Source organism: Centrocercus urophasianus, unplaced genomic scaffold, assembly GCF_019232065.1.
Source record: "Centrocercus urophasianus isolate 14NV4802_14NV808 unplaced genomic scaffold, USGS_Curo_1.0 seq_25, whole genome shotgun sequence".
In the NCBI taxonomy this organism is placed as follows: Eukaryota; Metazoa; Chordata; class Aves; order Galliformes; family Phasianidae; genus Centrocercus; species Centrocercus urophasianus.
The window spans coordinates 11,087,491-11,112,440 of NW_024884811.1; the positions used below are offsets into that span (position 1 = coordinate 11,087,491).

A 24,950-nucleotide genomic window follows, 5' to 3' on the forward strand; every position below is an offset into this window, starting at 1 on the left:
GCAGCAGAGGGACAGATGTGTGTGTGGGCAGCCGCCTGGGAGCACAACCGCACTGTGCTGGGCTCCATCTGCAAAATACAGGTGCTCACTTCTGTAATCCATGAAACTACCACTGTTGTACTTAGTAATGAGGCCTTTAAGTTACTCAAGCTTAAAGTAAGCTGGCTTTTCTTTCAGCTCACTTTGCCTTTAGCTGTTCAGGGAATTTCTGCTTCACAGACTATCTAATCATAAAATCATAGGAAGGCTTAGGTTGCAAGGGTCCTTAAAGACCCTCTAATTCGACCCTCCTGCCATGGGTGGGGTTCCCACCCACCCGATCAGGTTGCCCAAGGCCTGTCCAACTTGGGGCCCTGACCTCCTGAGATTAACTTCTTTGTGTAGCCTGTGCTAGTGCCTCACCATGCTCTGAGGACAGAATTTCTGCCTAATGTCTGATCTAAACCTCACCTCTTTTAATTTAAAGCTATTTCCCTTTGTCCTATTACTATCCACGTGAAAAGTCAGTCTTCCTCCTTCAAGTATTCTCTTCAAGTGCTACTAAAACTGTTGATGGAGTATAATGAAAGTAACTTCGCCCTAAGCTCTGAAAACTCAGTTTTGGGCTTCTCCATTAGGTGCTGTCTTGCAGAGGTGTGTGAAGAAAGAGTTAAAAATAGGTGGGTAACTATAAGTGAGCAGTGTTTCTTTTAATATCTAAGGACAGTGATTTTCTTAGTCCAGATAATATGAGTCATGTTACAAAAATTAGCATCCTTATATATTTTGATAGTGATTCTGTTTTAAAAGTTTGATTTCTGCTACTTTGAGGGAAAGAGGTAAATCATTGTTAAAACTACTAACATGTCAAAGCCTGTGACTGCCTATGAAAAATGAATCATAAGTTAAGGCACAAAGGTTGATTGAAAAGATAGGACTTGGCTTTTCTGAGGTTGTGTAAATTATGTATGCTTTATTACCTTTAAAGGCAACAATAAATTGAGGTAGTTAACTATCGATTTCATATTTGTATCATTTCTTTAATACGCAAGGTTTTGTTGCTCTCTAGTTTTGTATATAACAGATAATACATGCTAGTTAGTAGACAAGGAAGCTGCATTTCAGTTTTCCTAAACAGCAAAATGGGGTGAATGACAGAATCTCATGCCTTAAGATTAGAAACATTTGATTCTATTTTGTGGAAATTCTAAGGTTTGTAGCCGTAAAGTATATAGACACAAAGCATGGGGCTGGCAGAATACGGTGTAATTTCAGATGCCATAGAAAATAGTCATATGCATATAAGAAGGCCTGGCGCTGGTGCAGCTTTGTATACCTCACAGAGTCATCACCTTAGGTTTTTTTGCTGTGTGCTATTGGAATAATTACATATTTGACCCATTTTATGCAGTGCTTTTTCAGTAGCGTTTCTTTTCTTTAGGGTGCTGTATAAAAATAACCGAGTCTCTGTTCAGCAGTATTCTTGTTTTTATTATTATAATGCTATTAGGCCTTCAGGTAGGCACCACAGAAATACAGTCCCTGCTCTCAGAGAGCTTACACACTAGTTTTCAGAAGTCTGTTTGCTTATAAACTCTCTTTTCCATCTACATCTAGTCTCATGTGAAACTCCGAGTTTAGACTTGATTCTAGTACTTCCAGAAGTCAGCAGCTAGATTCAATTCTAAGATCAAATATACCTTGAGATTGTTGAAAAGAGTTCCTGACTTCTCTGCTGCAAGCACAAACAGAAGCACATGCTAAAGTCCAACATTTTGAGTATTATTTCATTTGCTACATGCTATTTTTTTAAAAAAAAGTAAAACTAAAAAATCCATAATACAAAATATACATAATATTTCCAGCATTATTTGTGGCTGTGCCAACTTAACTTAAAAGTGCAGTAAAGTAACCCATAGCAAACACTGAACTAGCCAAGTATTAATTATAAAAGAAAAATAAAACTAGTAACTTGAAGTGGTTAGGATAGAAAACCTTACACATTGCTATGCCTTCCCTTTATTTCAGGGAAAGTATTATTCCCAGGATTAAGAGGACTCTTGTTGTCTGGGACAAAATAAAACCTAGTGTAGACTGGTGAGCAGAATTGTTGCTGTCTATGAACTGTTAAATAACCAAGACTTTGGGTGTCAGATATTGACCTGTATTTCACACCTGTGAATGAAGAAGTAAGTCTGGCTCACTGCCTACATCCTTTCCTGTATGGCAGCGTGAGAAATGACAGATGCTACAGTCTGCTTTGTTGTGAAATTCCTCCTATGGCCTTGATTATATGACCCTCGCACATGTAGGTGTAGGATTTTGTTTTCTTCCTTACAACTTTATACAGTGATTGAGACAGACAAATTTTTATCTTTACTTTTAGAGCATTTGCTTGCAGGGTTCATAACTATAAGTCAGGACCACATTCTTTAGGTTTGAACAATTGCTTTTTAAAAAAAAATTAAAATAATTGTTTTGGTCACAAACTCAGCTAATGGCAACAATCTTGTCTGACAGTCAAGATCAGAATCCAGATTGTTTTTCAGAATGTTAAAAAAAACCTGAACAAATGTATAACCTTCAATTGATACAAAATAAATCCAAAATGCATACAATTATAGTGAGAACAATCCAGCTGTCACTGCAAATGAAGCTGTTATTTGCCAAAGAGATAATTGTCTCATGACTGATTAATCTTTAGTGATTTAAAAAAAAGACTGAATAAAATTTCCAAACACACTCAAATGTAATTTTTTAAACATCCCACAGAAAATAATTCTAGAAGTGCCTAACTGTATTCACAAACTAGTTTTTGGGGAAAGAAAGCGGAACTTCAGGTCCTGTATCAGTTAGGCACATTTGAATGTTTTACTCTTCAAGTAAATCACATCAAATCAGAAACAATCTTAGTTATGTGGCAGCATCCATAAAGACAACACATGTGTCTTCTGTCACAACTGCACTTAAGTAACCACCAGCTATGAAAGTGAAAGGCAGACAGAAGGCCAAATCCCCTGACTGTTACCAGTCTTACAGGGCCTTCTGACTTATCTATCATTAAAACTGGGCAGCACATGATAAATTTGAGGTGTGTAGCTTACACAAAGACCCAACTGTGCTCAGAGTTCCTGCAGAGCTTTACAGTACTTTATTATGTAAAATACAAGCTAATTTCTTCAAGACATGAAGACAAAGAACCAAATAAAAAAAAGACAGGTATGTAGGTCACACTGAACTTTGGTCTCCTGGAGGGCACAGAGATACTTAAAAAAGCAAGTGCAGTCTGTAATTTATCATAGAATCACCAAGGTTGGAAAAGACCTACAAGATCTTCTCCGTCTTCTGTCCTAACATGTGCATACGACCTCAGTCATATCCCCTTTAGCTCAACTCATGCACTTACTATTGCAAAATCTTCCAGCACAGAATTAAGGGCAAGATTTTGACTCTGTTCTCTATTTATGCCAAAGCTAAACTGATGTCAGGTGGCCTGTGCACATAAAGCCCAGCGTAACAGTATTGGTAGTTCTTCTCCAGATGAAATTTGAAAGCCAGTCATAACATGACAGAGAACATGGTGTAAGTGATTATGAAATTCTTATTTTCTTCTCAGAGACAGCATTCAGAAGGCAGTTACATGTATCATTTGGCAGTATTTTCCAAAAACAGGATACTTCAATAATTTGTGATCTTAGTGCAAGGAAATGCTGACCTTTTGGAACAGTATGCCCATCCAGTTGCCCTGTAGCACACAGATACATGTCTTCTTACATAGTTCTCACTTCATAGATTAGTTAAGACAAAGGTTTCCTTGTATGAATTTGTGTAAAACAATAAGGATGGAGCTAGTCAATGAAAAAATGAATTTTTTTCTCCCAGTCTGGAAGCAGTATTCACCACACATTCATCATCAACGTAATAGAAAGTGTCCTTTACACATATGGTACTTGTCAACTGAATTACGAACTGATGCTGTTCAACAATAATCTGAAATAAATTGTTCTGTTTCACTCTGCAGTGGATCAGGAGAAGTGTTGCTGGCACAATACGTTACTGTAAACTCCGGACCTGCCAGTTCTAAGGGCTAAGTTTGTTTGAAAGGCAAAAATATACAAGAAAAGGCACTATAAATCACTTTTGAAAAAACAAAACCAACAAACTGTCCTGCAGTTACTCTTATAATAGAGCAGAATCTGTAAAATATTTTCATCTATAAAAAAAACACCAACACTTTAATTAAAAATGTTTAAATGTTATTAAGCTTTAAGGCACTCCAGCTGAAGAACAGATTGGATCACAATTTCTATTGGTGGCTCAGATCTTCTCTCTTTATCCACATAATACATCTTCAGTCTTTGTCTTTTGTGAGTTCTGTAATTTCATCGATATCTTCTATATCCTGTGTCATTTTTTCATACTGTCTCTTGAAGAAGCCAAACTGTGAGGAGTATGGATATAACACCACATTACAGTCAGTCATCAGTACTTATATTTCTAGGTTAAGCTAAATACTATGATGGAAGAAATGCATGATATGTGCACGCACACACATCATGGAGTGTTTGATTTGTAGATGATTCCTAACTGTAGAGAAGCTGGACCTTAATTTCCTGCCTGGGGCAACAAATGCCAAAATAGTAGTGCTGAACAGCCAGTCTCCCTGCCAAGATAAAGGGATATCTAGGCTGTCTTGGTGTGCCAGGGTCCCCCAAGAACTAATGCTCTGGCATGAACAAAAGATTTTCCTTTCCTCTTATCAAGGTATCCTTTGTAAACCACTTTTTGCTGTCACCCTTCTCTGTTCTTTTTGCCTGTTCAGCATATATTCTGTCCTTGCTTCTTTTCCCCAGACTTGCTCACTGAAAATACGGTTGGTGAACTGTGGAGGGAGACAGGGAGAGGGACAAAAATGCTGCGGCTCTCATTTTAAGGAACTGGCAGCACATTTATCATTTTCACATTGCCCGTGTCTATGATGATTCACTTCAGCATTTTGATTTTAAAAGCTCCCATCAAGAGTGGAAAGCCAATGCAGTATTATTCTTGTTACTAAACTGCGTATGCAGTTTTGTTCAGCGCTAATAAAGAGAGGTTCCAAAGAAAACAGCCCACATGTACTTATCCTTTTCTGCTTTTCTTTTTAAGAATATAAACACCTACTTACTTTCCATAAAACAGCAACCAGTACTAACAGCAAGAGGAGTCCAGCCAATATACTGCCAATCACAACACCAATTGGTATCTCAGCTTTCTCATCCGGCTTTATTATTGTAACTGGGATCTGAAAGCAGAGAGATGTGTTAGGGGTTAACATTTTCACAGCATGTAAAGCAGGATTTGTAAACCAGGTACTTATTAAGGATAGCTGTAGTGCACGCATGCCAAGATCAGTGACTGGAGCACACCAGACAACGGCAACCTTTTCACTGGGGTCCACAGGCACCTGCCTGCACCACAGTAGCACTGGACAGTCGAAGATTAGGAACTCTCATCATTCTTAGCCATATACAACAGGCATAGAAACAATCTCTTCATGTCAGCTTTCTGTCTTTTTGGTAACAAGGGTACTTTCAAAGTTATTCCCAGAGCGTGAACACCCTGCTACTACGTAAACCACAGATACTGACATGCAGGCTGGGAATAGCTGTGCTTACAACCCCGCCTACTCAAAACAGACTTCATCTGCATCAGCTAGAGAAGGACTACTTCCAACTGAGTTTTCAGACTCCATTCTCTGTAGTGGGCAGCCATTAGAAACAATATTAATTGTTAGATCTTCTGGTATTAATCCGTGTTCTCCTGAGTTAGCTTCAAGAATTTGCAGACATAGGGGTCAAACAGAAGCCTCTAGGACATCTGTGCATCCCAAGAAATACCAGAGAGCTCGCAGGATAGCATACAATGTCTGGAAGTTCATTTTCAGGTGATACCCTATCTAGCTGGATTGCATATGACCAGCTATCTAGTTTCACATAATGTAGCGGCACAAGGAGATACTGCTGTAATATTTATGAACTGTCAAATCTTTGGAATGACGTGCGTTTAGCATGAAGATTTTTTTTTTCTTTCCTTCCTGAAACATGATAAAAGAAGTCATGTCAGTTTACTTTCTCAGGGTTGCTTGCTCAGTGCATTTGTCTGGGGTAATTTAATCTTAAGCTTTCAGGGAAACTTGCACTAAGCTGACATCTCAGTGATTTAAGTCATTTCTGCTGGAAAGCTCTACTGTTGTGTTAGGCGTGGCTCTATGTATTCATTTCACTGAGGCAGGCTAGCTTTATGTATTCTCTAACAGAGTAGCTGTAATGATGATTATAGCAGGTTAACATCCTGTCCTCCAGCTGGCAGTACTTCCCAACAAGGAAAGAATCTGAAAGCTTTTACGCAAAAGTATCAAGCAGTTTCTCCACATAACATTACAAGGTGATATTAATTAATTTGACTACATAGCAATCTAACTCATCATAATTTTAAAAAGGCAATCTCATTTCTACATGCAGTCTGTCTGGGTAGAATTCATCTCATCTATTGCTATACCTACAGAATAGCCATTGGTTTCCCATGGAAAGATTGGCCTTATTTTAGGACATCATTCACCTTACCTATTTCTAGCAATCACCTTTAAGATGTAATTAACTGCATCACAAATATACCTATTCTTTCTACTGATAAGAGTTAATAGAAGTGCTAACTGTTGTATGGATTTTTAATGTAGATACTAAGTTAGACGAATCCTACCACTCTGGCTGCTTTTCTAAAATAACAGTATAAGTTGGAAACAAACTCAGATTGCCACTGCACGGTCCCATTCCAAAGAAGGAGTGAAGGGACAGAGAGTGGCCATCATTTCTGGCCTGCCATGCTATGTGACCAGTTCTTGATGCTGGCTCCAACACCGAGGTGGCAAAGGGAATTGTCCTAGAAAAGTATATGGTCCACTGCCCTTTACCAGCTGGCACATTTGCCAAGTCTTCTCACGGGGCTAGAACCTATTAAGTAAAGATGGGACTAAACTTCACCAGAACATAATGTGGATAACTTTCACGGTCTGCTCATTCACTGTGTCAGAGCAGTAAAAGTCTCAGGGGCAGATATTTCGATGGTTGGCTGAAAAACCTACCTTTTGTGTGTCAACTGACTTAAACAAGAATCACTGAAATAGGTACATTCTGAAATCACTGACAATGATGCTGGAAATGCAAATTTGGTATTATTATGTTCCAGCTGTACAAGAATACACAGTCAAATGTAATCTATGAGCTAGCTAAAAAGCCTGTACAATAAGTGGAATATTTGTACTGTATGTTAATGGGTTTCACCTTTTGGCAGAAATACTATGTCACAAAACAGAGATTCCCAGCAGATTTCAAATACAGGTAATGTAATTTTTCTGCAAAACCATGGCATTACTTACAGATCTATACATATTTTTCCCTTCTTCAGGGATTTGAGGCTTCCTTGGTTATAAAAAGATCTGTTTAGAGGTTCTCTGCAAAAACTGAATTATCCATGAGAAAATAATGACAAAAATAGTACTGAAATATGGTCTCATCATCACTTTAAGATAGGTCAATCAGTTACTGTTTTGGTACATACTTAACTGAATATTCCATTGCCTGTGAATGGACTATACCACGTTTTCTTGAAGATGTTTGACTCCCTTAACAGCTTACTTTGGTCTTCAAAGATCTGTCTGCAAACTCCAAACCTACTACAAACCTACGTTATGGAAGTAAGACTAAAAACCAGATTTGGTAAAATGTTTCCCAGAGCTTATTTATCTACAACAATTAATTCTATTGAAGAAAGAAGTTCAGTTTGATCTCTTCATGCAGAGGAAGCTGAATGAAATTCCTAAGTCTTTAACTGCGTTTGCTGATACTTCTACAATCATTTTAAAATCTGAAGATTTTATCTCTGCTTTAGGTATTAGTCAGATGAAATTAAAATGTTTTCGTAACTTACAGAAGTTTGTATGTAGCCAAAAGGATACATTAGTTCAACATATTTATATGTCACAAGAGGTTGAAATTTGCTATGTACTTCTAAATATCACTGTAATATCATCAGTTTAACACAGTAAGAAAAAAAAAATTCTAATTATCCATCACTTACAGTTAGGGTATTTTCTCCAATTATAAATAAATCAGTATTATGCACATTGATTTCTGCCTCAGCAAAGAGTTGCAATGTCTGGAAAGTGGACTGAAAGAGAAGATTAACAAAAATTATAAAGCTCTGTTGCAGGACAACTCAATTAGAGTACAGACTTTTTAAAAACTCTTGTTTTTAAATCTTCGTAAGTCTTCAGAACCATAAGAAATTCACAGTATTAAGAAAATTAAAGTGATCTTTCTTTTCATTTCTCTCAAGATAGTGCATCTATGAAAGCAATTATGTAATGCTGGCAATTTCTTAATTTTGTTGTTTTTATTTATTAGCAGTAAAACTGTAAAACTCTCCCCCTTTTATCTTCTTTAACAGATCAAATGAAATAGAATAAGTAAAATTGTTTTTATAGTTATTTCAAAGCTATCGCTGCTGATAGCTGGGAAGAAATGAGAAAAATATAACAGTGAAAAAGGGAGAAATCTCTCTGGCTTTTGAAAGAAATGGAAACTGGATGTTCTCTCCCTGTTTTTCCTCATGACCTCTACCCAATTCTTCTCTCTTTTTCCCCCTTTATTTTTTTCCTACCACTGTCTGTTCCTCTCCACTGCTTAAATTCTGACCTCATGTCCTCAGCTTAAACAAAGAAGACAAAAATCCAGGCCAGTTCCCATTTGAAAAGGGACCATGTGCCAGATACCACTTCCTTTGCAAAAGCATCCAGCTCAGTGCTGCTCTTATTCCCATGCCACCTCCCATGTCCTGCTAGCATGCTGGTCCCAAATTCTGCAGTGTCACTGGAGACAGCTTCTGGTTTGTAAGACTGCTTGCCAGTCATCTCAGATGCAATGAGCTCTTTGTCCTTTTGCCTCCTCAGCCTTTTCTCTGGTTCTGAAAACTCTACCGCTACTGCAAGTTCAGGTATGGTGGGTTTGACACTGGGAGTGTGAGCTACTGTGATCCCACAGCCATCAGTGCGCACTGAACGGACCTCAGCATACAGCATGCCTGCACCATGGCAGGCTGTCCTGCAAACCTGAAAACTGGAAATCTGCCCAAGCATGTTTCAAAACACCTTCCCAATTCTTAAACACATCTTTCTTTGCTTTGTTTAGCAGGTAATGTACCAGGAAATCTTACGTCTTCATCCTGGACAAGGGTGATGATTTGCATTTTTGGCTGTTTGTACGAGTATTTGCACTGAACATTCACAGTCAAATAGAAAACAACAAAATGGGAGATGAGACGAAAACTGTCATTTTCCATCTTCCTTTCTCATCTCTGAGTGGTAAACAAATTGTTTCTAGGCACTGTCTTGTACAAGTAACAACCTTTTATCTGGGTCTCCACCTTCTGCACATCTGTCAGCACTAACAAATGCCCAGCCAATTTGAAAAACACCATCTTTAAACATAGGCAGATGCTTTTCTTCACATACTTGCATAAGTACATTACATTATCAGCCTGACCTTTTCCTTTTAAGAGCTGAATGGTGAAGCTGACAGCAACCCTGCTGTTAAATGTCAGTACCTGCATCATACTTGCCAGACAGGGTAATGAGACTGCGTCATGTTCTTGATGCTCTGTGCAAACCTGGGTCTCTAAGACAGCCTGGTTGGATGCCTAGCTGAGAAGCCAACATGGTCTCTTTTCAAAAGTCTGGTAATTCAAGATGATTAATGTCCTGGAGGACACATGATGATTTAAAGTGGGAAGGTCAAGGTATTATTGATGGATATTTTTAAGCATCCTGTAGTTCTTTAAGCAAGGACAGTTTCCTTGACGCCAGCTCTAATAAAAACAAAAAGTCAATTAAAAGTTTTCCACGCCTTCTGTAACAAATTGACTGGCAGAGCTAATAGGCTTTTCCTATTTTGGTGTGACTTGAAATGATCACTACGATGTTCAAAAACTAAAAGCAATATTATTTTCTAGACTATAACTACACTCTACTTTCTTATGCTGAATTTTGTGGAGCTATAGTTCCCCTTAAACTAATTTAACAGATGCAGAAAATGTTTTCTACAGCTGTGAAGATCTACATTATTGCTGCATTTTCCTAAATTATTTGCTGGAATAAAGGTTCCCAGCTCCATTATCTAGCCTTACTCCTTATTTTACTTCTTGGTTCAAGTTTTCAATTCAGACAAACACAATAACATAATATAATATTTTTAGAATTGAAAGTTCTCTTTAACAAACTTTGTAAAGCATCAAGAACTAGAAAATACTTGGGTATTGATTCATCATGAATACACCAGTGGTACTCACAACAGCAAAGGTACCGTTCCAGATTTGGGTGGACACGTTCACAAAATACTCTCCCTTCAGCACAAGGTCTTCCAGTTTGCATGTGATGGTACTGCACTTTGCATTCTTACAGTTCTTCGAGGGAAAACAGCAAGGAGAGACAACAGCATGCATTACAAATTACACTTTAAGTAATGATCCTTTAACATGTAGGTAAAGTTTTACTCTCCTATGCCCACACATTAAGTGTGTGCACACTGTGAAGAACACACAGTGCTTCGTCTCTCTAAGGCAGATGCAGCATGAGAACATCACTTCTGCACAGCAGGCGAAGAATGCCATGGCCATCACAGTGATCCCCACAGGTGCAGCAGAAAATGTCAGCCATGCACCCATGTCCTGGCTCTTACTCACCAGTTCTTTCACAGCTCTGAGGTTTTCTTTCTTGAAAGATGCAGAGTAAGGTCTTTTTCCTATCTGCAGTGGATTTATCTGAACTTGACAAGTAACGCCTCTGGCCTAGGAAATGGACAGCAGAATTAAAATTGGTTGGCATGCTCTGAAGTTTACAGTCATCATAATATCATATATTCCTGATGGCATGGTTGATGTGAAATTATAGGTTGTGAATTATATAATACTGGATAATTTAGAAACCAATAGACAGTCTATTTTTCAGTCTGCTCTTCTGGTAGTTTTTTTTCCTCCTAGATCATGCTGAAAATTTCATGATGATCAAAAAATTCCACTTTTACTGTATTCCTTTGAGGAGCTTGGAGAAGAACCTAGTTGAAGAGTTCCAGGGTGATATGAAAACTCAGCTGTGCACTGCACAGATAGACACCAAGGACTAGACTTAGAGTACTGCTGATGGTTGTGATCCTCCCCCACACCTTCCCATCTGTGACTAAGAGACAGGAAGCAATCACAGCCACACTATGAAGGCTGATGTACATAGTGCTGGCTAACTCTCAAAACATGGCAGCTTATATGGCTCAGTTCTTCACCTGATCTGTATCAACTGCAGTTATGTACATCAGTGGGTTGTCTTTGCTGGTTAATTCTGGAAGATGGATTTTCACAGATGCCATCTTCACTGGAATACTCCCTGTTGTTACCTGCAAAACAAATAACTCATAATTAATTCAGGAAGCGATACTTACATATACATAAATTATTTGGTATATCAAAAGAAAACCAAAACAGGGATAATTAAGATATAGAACAGGATTCCTTTTGCATCAGTACTTTTATGTTGGTAAATTTAATAGGGTAAATAATGACAATATGCCCTAATGGAAAGTGTACTATGCTGTACGCCTTCAGGGTACCGTATATACAGCATAGCTTTGGGTACCAGTCTGTTTCCTTAGCAAAGCTCTTATTAACTGGGTGAGATTTTTTTTTGAAAAGCAAATATTCTACTACAGCCAATAAGCCTTAACAACAGCAGTTACAGGAATGTAAATGGAACATAATTTAAGTTTCTTCCACGTTGCATATTTGGATCTAGGGTTTTTTTGAGGTATGTAATAAATGTTGTGATCTGGCAAGTCCTTGCATCTGGTTTGAACACTTAACCCTCACCAAACTTAAATTTCAGAGTCCAAGCCTGCAAAGACTTATTTTCCTTTGTCAAGTGAATAGAAGACAAATAAGCTCTGTGAACAAATAGTATAAATTGGACTGAAGTTAAGCATTAACCATCTTCCAAAAACATAAACAATGCAGGACCAATCCCTCCCCAGCCTACTCATGCATTAAGTGCAAATTTCATTCTTGACCTCATAAGACTGTAAGCATTTATCCTCCAGCTATTTACCATTTTTTTCCTATTTGACTGATTCAAAAGCTTCAAAATCAGACAGTGAAACAGAACTGTTTTTTCAACTGTGTTTTCGGTCCCATATAAGAGGAGGTAAAGTGGCTTCACAAACCAGAAACAGAAATATTTACTAACCTTCACTGAAAAGTTGAATGTGGGGCCAATATCTTCAAAATTATTCACAGTGGAAGGAATGTTATGACCAGAGTATACTTCATAGAAGTTGATGTTGGCAAGCCTAGGTAGCAACCACAAAACAATACATTACAGCTAGCAGCTACTTTGAAAACATAAGTAACTGAATCTGCTTTGGTTTGTTTGAAGTTTGTGGGATGGGTCAAAAGTATAATGAGAAGAAAAATCAGTCACTTGTACTGGTCTTTGAATTTTACAAATTTGTTTATGAAAAGAAGGGCTATACTGAAGCCCAAAGCCAAGAAAGCATGTGGAGCCAGCAGTGCAGCATCAGATGTGGCCTCTGCTCAGCCTCCTGCACCCTACAGTGCTTTTGGCACTGTACTGCAGGCTCCTCTCCCAAGAACAAGTGCTACTTTTGGCCCTAATGTGCTCTGTTCCACGTGGGTTTATTTCCTCACGGTCTGGGTGTACACACACAGCACCCTGCAAATGTGCATGACACATTCTTACACTACTCTGGGACACTTCTTTTTTTCATTCAGAATTCCCAAAAGAACATGAAGGTGATGCAGCCCAACATATCAAGCATGAAATGATGGGTGTCTGATGGAAGAACATGGTGGGAGGGCTTGTGGATGTTTCAGGGGTTCAACTAGGTGGGACCACGTTCAAAGACAAAAAAAGCATCCCTACGTAAGTAATTGCTTCCGCGTGCTCCTGGGGAGCAGCTCTTCTGCTGAAACATCTCAGAATTTTATAGTCTTCATCCTAGAGAGGAGTTACTCAAGCAGTTAAAAAAGTAGAATCTGGGAAGTGAGTTGGCAAGAAGCAGAGGCCATCGTGACTCCTTCCAGCAGCTCTGTGTAGCACAAACTGCAAATCCCTTCTGTTCAGCAGGGCAGCTCTATCCATTTAATCTGGGTAACATCTGTGCATACAATGCCAAATTAACATGTACAGTCTCAAAGAGGCACTTCCTGATGAGGTGCTCTTCCAGGGATCCTCTGTGATCCTCCAAGCTTTTTCCCATGAGGCCTTTCCCTGCAGGGCAACAGGACAACAACTCGCAGGACAATCCATGTGGAGCTCTTTCTCTTTCTTATTGCTCGAATCTCCAATTCTTCTAGTTTGAAAGTATCAACTTCCTGTTCTTGCAGTTGTCACTGATAAGATTGATTCCCACCTCTGAAAACTCAGAAGATTTTTTGCCAGAAAGGACGCCCTTCAATGAGATGACTTTTTTCCCTCAGTTCTTATTTAAAAAGTTACTTGCTAAAAATTACCTTTCAGAGGAGGAAACTATTCCCATATTGATATTTGCTAAGAGTTACTAAATCCAAGAGAAGCATTTAAAGTTGTACACTGCCTTAATGTGTACTTCCTTCAGTTCTTTTAAGCTGGTTCATCTCCAAGAATAACTGAAAAACTTTTCTGACTAGAGATTTCTTCATGCACTTGCATAGGCAATTACCTTTTCTGATACTTCAGGAGATGCAGGTGAATTTGAAATCCTATTTTTCCTTGGGCAACTCTTCTATAAGCTTTCTGTCTGTTTTTGTGGGTTTTTTGTTTGTTTTTTGTTTTTCTGTAATTATTTCTCAGATAAAATAAATTTGCTGAATCAACTTTGCACCATCTGAAATTCCTACTGACTTAGTCCTTAATTTGGTGTGATAGCTACCTACTCAGATCTTTCTGTAGCCTTTGTGCTCCTGCCAACTTGAGTAACAAACACTCTTCTCCTGTGACTTTCCCAGGAAGCTGAAAGAACTTGCATTGCTGGTCTAAATACATGCTTTTCAGCAACTACAAAAATCGGAAAAATTCTGTCATACTCTAGACCTGGTGAACCCAACTGTGTTGAGCCCAGGGCCTTAGAACAATGAAACTGCAATTGCAATGCAGTTCATTAAAATAAGCTTCTGTGCTATGATCCAGATTCAAGGTCAGGTCACTGCACGAATCTCTTGTGTTGTGTGTCATGGTGGCTTTGGAATATTCATTTCCTAAATTCATCATTGCTGTGCATTTTTAAACAGCTTTCTTACTTTCATATTTCTGTCATTGTTTGAATAACTACCATTTGTTTTCTACCATTTTATGTTTATTGATTTTGGAATGCTTTGGGATGCAAAAGCATTTTTTTCCACCATTAGTTTGTGACCATGTATAGCTCCACAAATTTTACCTGAAAATTCAGCAGCTGGGAAAGATAACCTTTCTTTGATGAAAGTAAAATAGCATATCTTAAACTGTGAGTCAAACGAGTGTATTTTCATTTCATTTTCAATTTCAGTTAAACTTTAACTGGAATTATTCTTGTTGCAACATTATCAGACTAACTACTGTTTCAGTGCATCCCAAATCACTAAATGTTCACAGGGCTGAAAAAAGAGGTTTCAAAGGCTTGAAGTCAAGATCAGTCTTACGGGGACTTTTGTCCCTCTCTCTCCTCCTGATTAACTAGCTCTACTCACAGTCTGCATTTCTCAGGATACCGTGTCTGACACACACCAATCTCAGTTGCCTCCCAAGATGAGGGACAGGCTCATGATCCTAACCCTGGGCATGTGGAGAGAGGACGTGCTGCTCCTGCTGCCACGATAGTTAGGGTGGGAGCAGAAAGAAAAGCCAAGGGAATTTCTTGTGACTTCCGTAAGAACAGAACAAAGTTTCAGTATACTTTCAGTGGTCTTTCAAGACTGTTTCTATATTTTAATGCCTTTGAAAAAATGACAGAGACTCCTTCCATTATTCAGCATACCTTGTGAAGTGAATTTCTGCATCATACCGCAAAGGAATTGACAAGCTGATCTGGTTGTCCAGTTCTTGCTCTTCTTTACTTTCACTGTTCATCAAAATAGATTTTGATCAGGTGTTTTCATATTATTTTGTACAAAAGTCCTACTAATACATAATTTGCTTTATAAAATACTTTACCTCAATGCATGAAAACTTAGAACTGCCATATTCTGAAGATTCTTCAGGTTAAAATCAAAACTAATATCAAAAGACACCTATGGAAGAAACAAGGAGCAAAGAGTAAATGAGTCGACGATACAACACCAAGAGAACTTAAAGGTTGCAATGTTATTATTCATATGTACAAACATCACCCTCTGTAACCGATTTCTCCTGTTTCTGTGCAATATTTCAAAAATATCTTAATCCTTCAGAACTGCATTTTCCTTTCTTTCATGCACAAGTCAACTCTGTTATGTAAACATTAGCTATCTGTATTTTTAAAAGATGTGTAACTTGCTTCAGGCTGCAACTACAGGTCTTTAGATTGCTTATTTTTCTTATTGTTACTTATTTTTCCATGTTTAAACACCAGCACTCACACAGCCTTTTCCGTTTCTCTTCCAGTCATTCCAACAGGTCTGCTTTGACCAATGCAATTAACAATTAAAAAAACCCTTAATGTTATGCATCTGATGGGATTTCTTTGGCTTTGCAGAATATCATGTTTATATTACTTCTGGAAAGTCTCTTATTCCTCCAAGTGACTGTGCCTAAGGCTGGAAGCCTACTTCTGTTCTGCCTCAGGAATAAGAGATTAAGTTCCATAAAACCAGGGATATCCTGAAATTTATGGCATAAATGAGAAAAAGGATACATGATCTATCCTCAGGCTCTCCTCTCCTCTCCCTCTCCTCAGCACCACTTCCTTGCAGAGCTGAGCTGGAGCAGCTGCCCAGGTTTGCTCAGCAGTGAGGGTTTGATGCACTGCACAGAGCCCCCAGCAGGCTGCACGTTGCACCTGGCTGCTCATCTCTTGTCTTCTCCCCAGCCTCACTCTACATGGGTTACAAAGCTACAGAGGCATTTGGATTGTAGGGGCACAGAGAAGTGTGCTTTAGAGCATTTTTCTCCTTTAATCTAGTACTCTGGTCATCACAGTTTAGGCTCCGAGTTGCTTCTTTTAGTGCCTCTGAAATCCAAGGGGAAGTTACCTATTGCCAGCCCTAAAATCTTCAACAACAGTGTATGCCGTTTTAGGGGAAAACAAAAACAACAAAAATGCTTTGGTACGTCAGTTGAGGTTATTCAATTGTGCTAGCTGTACCTGTTGTCCTGTTCGGAAAACAGGATAGCTTATCTGGCAGATGACTGTAGTTTGAGATGTTCCTGTCTGACATGAGACTTCAGTCCCATCGCTCTGCAGGGGAAACAGAAAAGTCATCTTAATAGCAGTTTCTAATAAAAGACAGGAAATTCCCAGCCTGCCTCTTCCACATGAGCTGTGTTACAGTAAGAAGCAGTACCAGAGGTGTTATAGCAATAATTCCTAGAGATGAGATGGATGGGAATTATAGGTAGGGCTGGGAGTGAGGCAGGAGAATGGCTGAATAAGGTTTGATGCTATGTAATTTCTCTGGACTCTAATGATCTTACAGAAACTTCATGCTGGACTTGAAAGAAGGAATAATGACCATAGTGTATAGGCCACCTACTTCATTAACACTTACTATGCTTTTTATAATATTGCTGCAGAACTTCTACAGTAATATTTGCATGGCCTGAGAGACAGTTAAGTACTCTCACCATAGAAATTAGTGCGTGGAAGAGAAATTGTATCATATTTTTTGTAGGAAAGTCTACAGTACTTAAGAGTTTATTTATTACTCTTATTATTATTTATTTATTTATGTATTATATTATTACTATTATATTATTTAGCATGTCAGCATCTCACATCAAAGGAAAGACAAACTCATAGATTATGGCCAGTTATCATCATGCTGAAGATAATAAAATGTACTGTTTTTTGTGAAACACATCCCTACCACATACTTACCATTCATGATTTATATTCTGAAAAGAATATAAGCTTTGAACAAATAGCTTATAATATTTCAGCTTTGAAAAAGGCATGTTTTTTGGGGGAAAAAACTTCACTTGCAGGCTGGAATACTTCTAAACAAATGAGCTTTTAAAGTGGAAGAAAAGCCTAGCTCCAGTGTGGTCCTTTGGTATGAATGGAGTGAGTAATTTTGCTGTGCAACAGGATGGGGAGGTAGAGGGGCACACTCAGCACAGTATGGAGTCCCTCTGCCAATTCATTGTTCCAGAAAATGTGGCTCTTGGACAGTGATGAATGCTCCTATCCCTTCATTACTGCTCTGGATTTCACCCCTCGTATTATCACGCATTTCCCCAGTAGCAGTCTAACGCATAGGCCAAGCACTGAAGTCTGGATTTCATCCTACATTAATTGTTTTGGAGAAACAGTTCACTTTAAAGATCTACTGTATTCCCTAAAATAGTCTGTAAATTCCTTTATTTTCCCTTCTAAGACCAAATCTGTTAGAAGAACTTCTGGTATAACAATCGTTTCAGTCTGATTAACTGTCTATAGCTGGAATATGTGGTGCTGGCAGTGAAACCTCTTCTAGATCCAAAGTCTTGACTTTAAAGTTGCATCTGTGCCGCATGCTTTATCAAATATGAATTCCCAGCAACTGTACTCAGGCATGTTTTTGGGAGTCAAGCACGAGATGTGACTGCCAAAGCCTAAAGTGAGGAAAAGATGACTTGAAATACAGACGTGAGGTCAAACTCAACAGGTTGCCAACTTTTATGCTGAGTTGGCAGTGTTTCTCCTTGACCTATATAAAACTGATATGCTGAAGGGAATAATTCTGGTAGCCAAGAAAACAAACTGAGAGAAAGATTTGCACACACATTCTCCTTTCTTGGGACAGACACTAATAGACAGAAAAATACACATTTTGGAGTAGCTGGAAAATCGGCAGCAGTAACAGAAACAGTGAAGATGGGTACCACGTACCGGTAAGGAAGAAGAAGCAAAAAACAAGTTGTCTGAAAACGTGGCCTGGATTCTGGTGTTGTATGCATTTTCTTTTTTATTTTTCAATTTCATGTTGAATGTTAGTCTTTTGTTTTTGCTGCTGACAATGAACTGCTGTTTGCTGTTGGAAAATGAAGTTCAATGTTGTAAACAGAGGTAATAGAACAGCTGTGGATCATGAAACTGTATCGTACTTTGTTGCCTCTAGCCAAGAAAGAATAACAAGCACAGCAAGACATTTCCTATTTTCTATTCATATAAATCTTCTGCTTTCTAAACCCTGTGACATGAGAAACTCTGTGATGATGTTTTTCAGAACCAACTGGAATTAATGTCATTGTTAAGTGCAGAACTGATCGTGTACAGTCAGTCACTTTGCTGAACTTTCACAGTTTCCACCATTCTGGGAAAGGTGAGCAGAGAATGGGCAGCTGAGTCAGACAGCAGCTTCAGGAGGAGGCAGTTTTGTCTGCATACTGTAAATGTGCATGTGTCTGCATATGGATTTAGAGTACATGCTTATACGCTATCTCCTCGTCCCAGCAGCACAGCCTGATGCAGGAACCTCTCTGTTCCTCGCAGGAGGGTCTGAGACTGCTGCTGCAGCTGCTTTCCCAGAGCACTTCTTCTGACACAGTCTTCTGAGTTTTCAGTGTTTACTCATTCATATGGTACAAAAAATGAGTTTTGTCTACACTTATAAGAATCCTGCTTCTGTATCTCTGTTCATATTGCACCCCTTTTTCCTTGGCTAGTTATTTAGACAGAAATGCTATTATTTTCTTTTTTTTTTCTTCTGCTATTTCTAAATAGATTTTGCACTGAAATGGTATTCTTATTTAGAAATTCATTCACAGCCTAAAGGTAAGCCAATCCATGAAATCCAATAGGAAAATGTCTCCACCAATCCCATTTGTTGAGGTCTTACCTATCATCTCCCTTCTGCTGTACATTCAGAACAAGATCACAGATACAAAGCTCATCTTCACCACAATCTTTAATAAAAGGAATCTGCCAAAAACAAATAAACAAATAAATAAATCCTGAATGACAGTGTTTTACTTTAAAATTATCTAGGGACAGTAGAGTCTTAAACACTTTATAGGGAAAGAACATCACTTCAAAGCACGTTAAGAATTCTGACAGATGGAAAAGCTATCCTGAGAAGCATGTTACTACACATCAGCTGATCCATAAGAACAATGCAGGCAGAGTGTTGCTAGCCTACACCAATCATATAATCTGAAGGAATCTACATTTCCCAGTTACTCCTTTATTGTAGGCTAAACTGACTAAGACTTCACAGTACAATGCAATAGAAATTCACATGTACAGTGACTTGGCTCTACCAAGATGCTTGTTATGCCATGGTGTCTGTTGTGTGCTTGTAGATGAGCAAAGATTATGTTAAGGTATAAAGCAACAGGGAGAATATGTGCAGGTGCCTGGTTTCAGTCCAGTGACTTAACTAGAGTACGAGTTTTTACCTGTGTGCAGTTCCTTAGTGATTTTGTAGGTCATGTTAGGCACAAGTGTATAGCAATGCATTGTCCAACAGTGAGATTGTGTACTTACACTGTAGGCCACAGATGCAGGAGAAGATGTATCAAGTACAGGGCTGGTGCCAGGATTTGCTAGGCCAATGTCAATGCGCACATTAAGGGAACTGACTGCATCAGAAGGTTCCTGTAAAACACAGATGGTAGCTCTCAGCACAGCAAATAACATAAAAATGGTAATTCTGTTGTAAATTTATAATGCATAGTAAAACAATACTTTCTCTAAACATGAAGTAACAATGTAAAATTCCATTTATTTACCAAAATACTTCTGTGAGATTGCCTGGTGTGGTATCCTCTTGCTAAACAGCTTTTATTTCCATTTCTGTGATAAAACTCCTTTTGCAAGTATTCCAAAAGACTCTGTTCATCACATACATGTATAGACTTTGCATCTGCAGAAGCTAACCATTAAAAGCCAACAGCAGGTGACTTTCCTTCTCAAACTGCTGCAGGAATCAAATTCCTATTCCAGTCTGCGTAGGCAGCAATAAAACACTATATGCCTTGTATCTCTTTAATTTCTTTGTTCTGGGTGGATACTCTCCTAACTCATGGCTCCAAGATGACAATAAATGTGATCAACAAGCCAAAAATATTTTCCCTCAATGAATTTGGGTATACAATAAATAAAAGAAGGAAGAATCAGAAGGAGGGATGTGAAAACATTCCTATTTACTATTCAGCTCTAAGCCTGCTGGTTTTAAGTATTGCAAAGCAAAGCAGACTCAAAATTCTCAGACTTTCTAATACCTGACCTGTCACAACACAGGGGGCTTACTGCAGGTGTTAGGGCTGTGTTTGGCCTTGATTCTAGAGAAAGATGGACACTTTATCCCAAATACAACTTGTGTGTACTTAGGGTTAGCATGCATGAGGTAGAGAAGTCCACATCAAGTGTTCATTTGAAATAAGACATTTGTATGCATTGCTACTGGTCATGCATCTAAAATTGATTGATACTAAAGGGAAACTGACATTTATTGAAACTATGGACTGTTTTTTCCCTAAACTAAAATACATAGTTAAGAATGGCCTCTTCTGCCTTAAAAAGCTGTGATAAATAAGACAGTTGTTATTGTTTTCTTCGGAACTGGCATCTCACTCTGTGTTTTTCGATATTGCAGAATTTAAGAAACTTAAATCCTACATGAGGCCATGTACACAAGCTGGAACGTAGGAAATTCAATGCAAACATGAGGAAAAAATTCTTCACTGTGAGGGTGACAGAACACTGGGACAAGCTGCCCAATGAGGTTGTGGAGTCTCTTTCTCTGGAGGTATCTGAAACCCACCTGAAAACTTTCCTACATGAATGCAACCTACTATAGGGAAACTGCTTTGGTAGAGAGATTGGATAGATGATCTTGAGAGGCCATTCCAGCCCCTACAGTTCTGTGATGGAAATCATCTTACAGACATAAAATTCATCAACATCTTCTTCTGATCATTTTTGTCACAAGGCCCCTTACAATTGCACTTACCTGTACATTGAAGATGTCCTGAACACAATTCACGGAATGAGTCACCACAACATCCCTCTGCATGTACCTTTCATTATTTTCTTTGAAAAGTCCTCTAGAAGTCACTCGGGAGGCCTGGAGATCTGCATCCAATGTTGCATTGCACTTTATAGCTACAAGAAAAATAACAGTACTTTTTTTTTTTTTTTTTGCTGAGCCATACTGCCTGTGATCTCATTGCTATGCTCAACACTGCAGAATGACCAGACTTTCTAAACCACAATAAATATTTTATTTTTTTCATAGTAATCACAGAACATTCTCAAAATGATAAAATTTTCTCTTGTGTTTTCCAAAGCAGTCAAACAGTTTTAAATCCTGAAGTAAGTTCTCATCCATAGAGAGCACATTAAATGGCAATCAATTCAGTCTCCACTTCAGATGGCTGAGCCTGCATCTCAGGCAGAAAGCCAGTTAGCAGGGCCAGGATTATAGCAGATAAAGAGGCACTGCAATCATATCCTGAATTCTGACACGACTATAAAAAATCTGCATCTTTTCTTCGATCACATCATAATTTCTGTCTTCTTCTATTCCTAACTAATACACCTAGAAAGTTCACTTTAATTTTATAGCTGACAATCACAAGTTCCAAAAGGCACTGGGTGTAGGACTGAAGCAGTCCAACTGGTGTTGGACTAAATGGCTTCATGAGAGATGAGTGCTGGTCTCAGAAATATTCTGAGCTCTCCTGTTCTCTGAACAGAAAAGGTTCTCTCCATGGACTTCTGTACTGATCTTATGGAAATTATTTTTGTAAAGAAGAAAGAAGAGTCTGAAGTCTGCCATTGAAACAGCAGCTCACAAAGACTGTACCCAAACAAGCATCCTCCAGAGATACCCATTCACCCTTACTGAAGTGTGTTGCCATATGTGAGTGACATCAGCTGAAGGAAAAAAAACAGAACTGGTGAGCAAAGGCTAAAAACATAAAGTAAAATGAAAAGCTTCTCAGTATCAACATTTTCTGGGTTTTGTCATACCGATTTTCTTTATATTGTTATTTCCTCACTTTTACAAGATTATGGAGCCAGTGATGACCGTAGATTTTAAAAACACTTCCTTAAGCACTTAAATTTGATAGTGATTTCACCTTTCTTGACATCTAATGCATTATTTCTTTAAAATTTCCACTATACATTTGAATAATGGATTTCTGAAGAAATTAATATAAAACAAGCCATTGAAATACTCTTACCCACTTGATTATCTCTCTTAGCAGGTCTAAATGTAGCCTGAAAACATATTTTGACAGTTATTTCAGTGTTCTTGTTCAGGAGACTGATTTTCTCAGGTATAAACGAGGCAATTATGGACACATTTGCAATGCTCTGCGACCTGTAAAACATTTTTAAAGGGTTACATGTGATTTTCAACAGCCCTGGGTAACTTAGACACCATTCTCTGCTACTGTTTGTAAATGTAACATAGATCTTTTGGGTTCTCAATGGAAACAGTATTTATGGCACTGGCAAAATTACTTTTATTTGCCTATAACCGAGTCTATTAATACAGCAGCTTTGAGAAATTAAACAAAAAAAGCTTTGAGATAATTAAACAAATAATGTATCATACCAAATTAATGGCTAATCAATGTCTTTGTCCTAATGACCTAATCAGTCCCTTACGATAACAGAGAATGAAGCCCTTGCCCTGTTTTCCTATCATGAAACCTTCTTCTGCTCCTTTGGGGAAGTCATTGAGTTCCACTGGGAAGGTAAAAAAGGGTAATTCTTCTTTTTAATTATGCCTTTGTTTTTTTCAGAAAAACATCTTCCATGTAATTAGAACATTTTCAAAGTAACCCTTGTAAAAACAAACACTTCAATCAAAAATGAAATGCATTAATCAGGCCAAATTCCAGAGTGAAAGAAAAATGAGCATCTTCATTAATCACATAGAAATAAATGCCGGTACTCCAAGGGGCATAATTTTCTCTAACACAGTCTCCATCAGCACCAGCAGGAGTTCTCTTGTAGGTCAAGGATCCAAACTGACCATTCATTTTGTAAACTCTTGCTTTATTATGAAATAAATAGCAATTCAGTGATGTTTTTCTTGTTACAATGGGGGCCCTCAGGCAAGAGGAAGGGTGACAGATTGGACAGCAAGCTGCAGTTTAACTTTCCTCCCCACAGAAGCAGTGGAAAATACACAGTATTTGTGCAGGCACAAGGTTTGGGTTCTTGAAGGCCTTCTTCTTTATTTTGTACAAGTACTCAGATTGTGTCAGTAAAGGCTACATGCTAGAAAATATGGGTTTCCGGTCAGAAGAAGATGCCAACTCAATGGCACTGCTTTCAGTCCATACCCAGCAGAATCACTCTTCCTTCATATAAGCCTATCAGCTTACAATGGCTCTGCAGGTTCTGTAGGAAGAAGCTTTGTCTCTCTCAGTACTGGAATTACGTTGTAGCTGTTGAAGAGTGCTGTTACCGAAGTTGCTTGTCATGTCCCACTCCCCTCTGCTATCATTTCCTTCCAGACCATATGCCCACATGGGAGTGTTTCTTCCCCCTACCCTCTCTGAACCCCTCTCACAGTCCTCACTATCCAACTTCCTCCTCTGCATCTTCACTCCGCTCTCAGACTGGCTTGGCTTTTGGTAGTTTGATTGTAAGTACTCAGTAGAATCATAGAATCATAGAATAACCTGGGTTGAAAAGGACCACAAAGATCATCTAGTTTCACCCCCCCTGCTATGTGCAGCCAATGACCAGACCAGGCTGCCCAGAGCCACATCCAGCCTGGCATCCACAACCTCCTTGGGCAACCTGTTCCAGTGCTTCACCACCCTCTTTGTGAAAAACTTTCTCCTACTAACCTAAGCCTCCCACGTCTCAGTTTAAACCATTCCCCCTTGTCCTATCACTATCCACCCTCGTAAACAGCCGTTCCCCCTCCTGTTATACACTCTCTTCAAGTACTTGAAGGCCACAATGAGATCTCCCTAGAACCTTCTCTTCTCCAAGCTAAACAATCCCAGTTCCCTCAACCTTTCTTTCATAGGAGAGGTGCTCCAGCCCTCTGATCATCTTAGTAGCTCTCTTCCGGACTCGCACCAAGAGCTCCACGTTTTTGTACTGGGGGCCCCAGAAGTGTACTCTGAAGCTGTGTATTAGTGATGAAGAAAGTGTGCTAGCTCTCTGAACACATGGAATAAAAAAGCTTTATGATTTGTTTTGCTGCTTAATTAACTAAATGCTCAACTTTCATCTGATTTATTAAGTACTGCTTTTCTAAAAGAGTTTACTGACCAAAGCAGAACCACGTTTCCATCTGCACCAACTGATACATCAGTAATGTCATTGTCATCTAAGTCTCCACGGCCATCTACTGATCTTCCAAAGAATTTGAGCCGTTTTCCAAAAGCAGAATCCGATCCTAAAATTTTCTGGGAAAGAAAGTTTGGTTACTAAGTTGCCACAGCAGTGCTGTAAGCCTGTAGATATCAGCCCAAACAATGGATTTTTGCAGATTTTCTCTGTATACGTAACATATTGTTTAAACAAAAAAACTTGTGTGAATGTTTTCTCAAATGCTGCTAAGCTCTTTTTCCTCCCCTGTTGGAGGAGACAATGGACTAGAATTTTCTGTCATGGTAGTAAATCAACTAGCTGACTGCTTTATGCCAGCCAGCACTTACTGGAAACTTTTTCCATCTTACATTGAGCAACTCAAAGAATAGGAAGCTAAACAGGACTTCTAACAAATAATTTCTACAACTAGAAGATCTGCATGGAAAGTGA

The 24,950-nt window shown here is 38.7% G+C and overlaps 1 protein-coding gene across 3 annotated transcripts in view; it reads right to left on the reverse strand.

Moving 5' to 3' along the window:
• Window positions 1-1,449: 1,449 nt before the first annotated feature.
• Window positions 1,450-24,950, reverse strand: part of ITGA2 (integrin subunit alpha 2) — a 68,584-nt gene continuing 45,083 nt past the window's right edge. For all 3 annotated transcript variants that reach the window (XM_042825613.1, XM_042825612.1, XM_042825614.1), the window contains 16 exons: window positions 24,459-24,595; window positions 22,400-22,539; window positions 21,163-21,314; window positions 19,695-19,805; window positions 19,048-19,130; window positions 18,099-18,240; window positions 16,374-16,466; window positions 15,245-15,321; window positions 15,069-15,152; window positions 12,302-12,404; window positions 11,349-11,459; window positions 10,756-10,860; window positions 10,363-10,476; window positions 8,098-8,187; window positions 5,147-5,263; window positions 1,450-4,420 (listed from right to left, as the gene is read on the reverse strand). In XM_042825613.1, coding sequence (XP_042681547.1) covers window positions 4,331-4,420; window positions 5,147-5,263; window positions 8,098-8,187; window positions 10,363-10,476; window positions 10,756-10,860; window positions 11,349-11,459; window positions 12,302-12,404; window positions 15,069-15,152; window positions 15,245-15,321; window positions 16,374-16,466; window positions 18,099-18,240; window positions 19,048-19,130; window positions 19,695-19,805; window positions 21,163-21,314; window positions 22,400-22,539; window positions 24,459-24,595 — 1,749 coding nt within the window. In that variant the 3' untranslated portion in view covers window positions 1,450-4,330. The remainder of the gene's footprint in view (window positions 4,421-5,146; window positions 5,264-8,097; window positions 8,188-10,362; window positions 10,477-10,755; window positions 10,861-11,348; window positions 11,460-12,301; window positions 12,405-15,068; window positions 15,153-15,244; window positions 15,322-16,373; window positions 16,467-18,098; window positions 18,241-19,047; window positions 19,131-19,694; window positions 19,806-21,162; window positions 21,315-22,399; window positions 22,540-24,458; window positions 24,596-24,950) is intronic.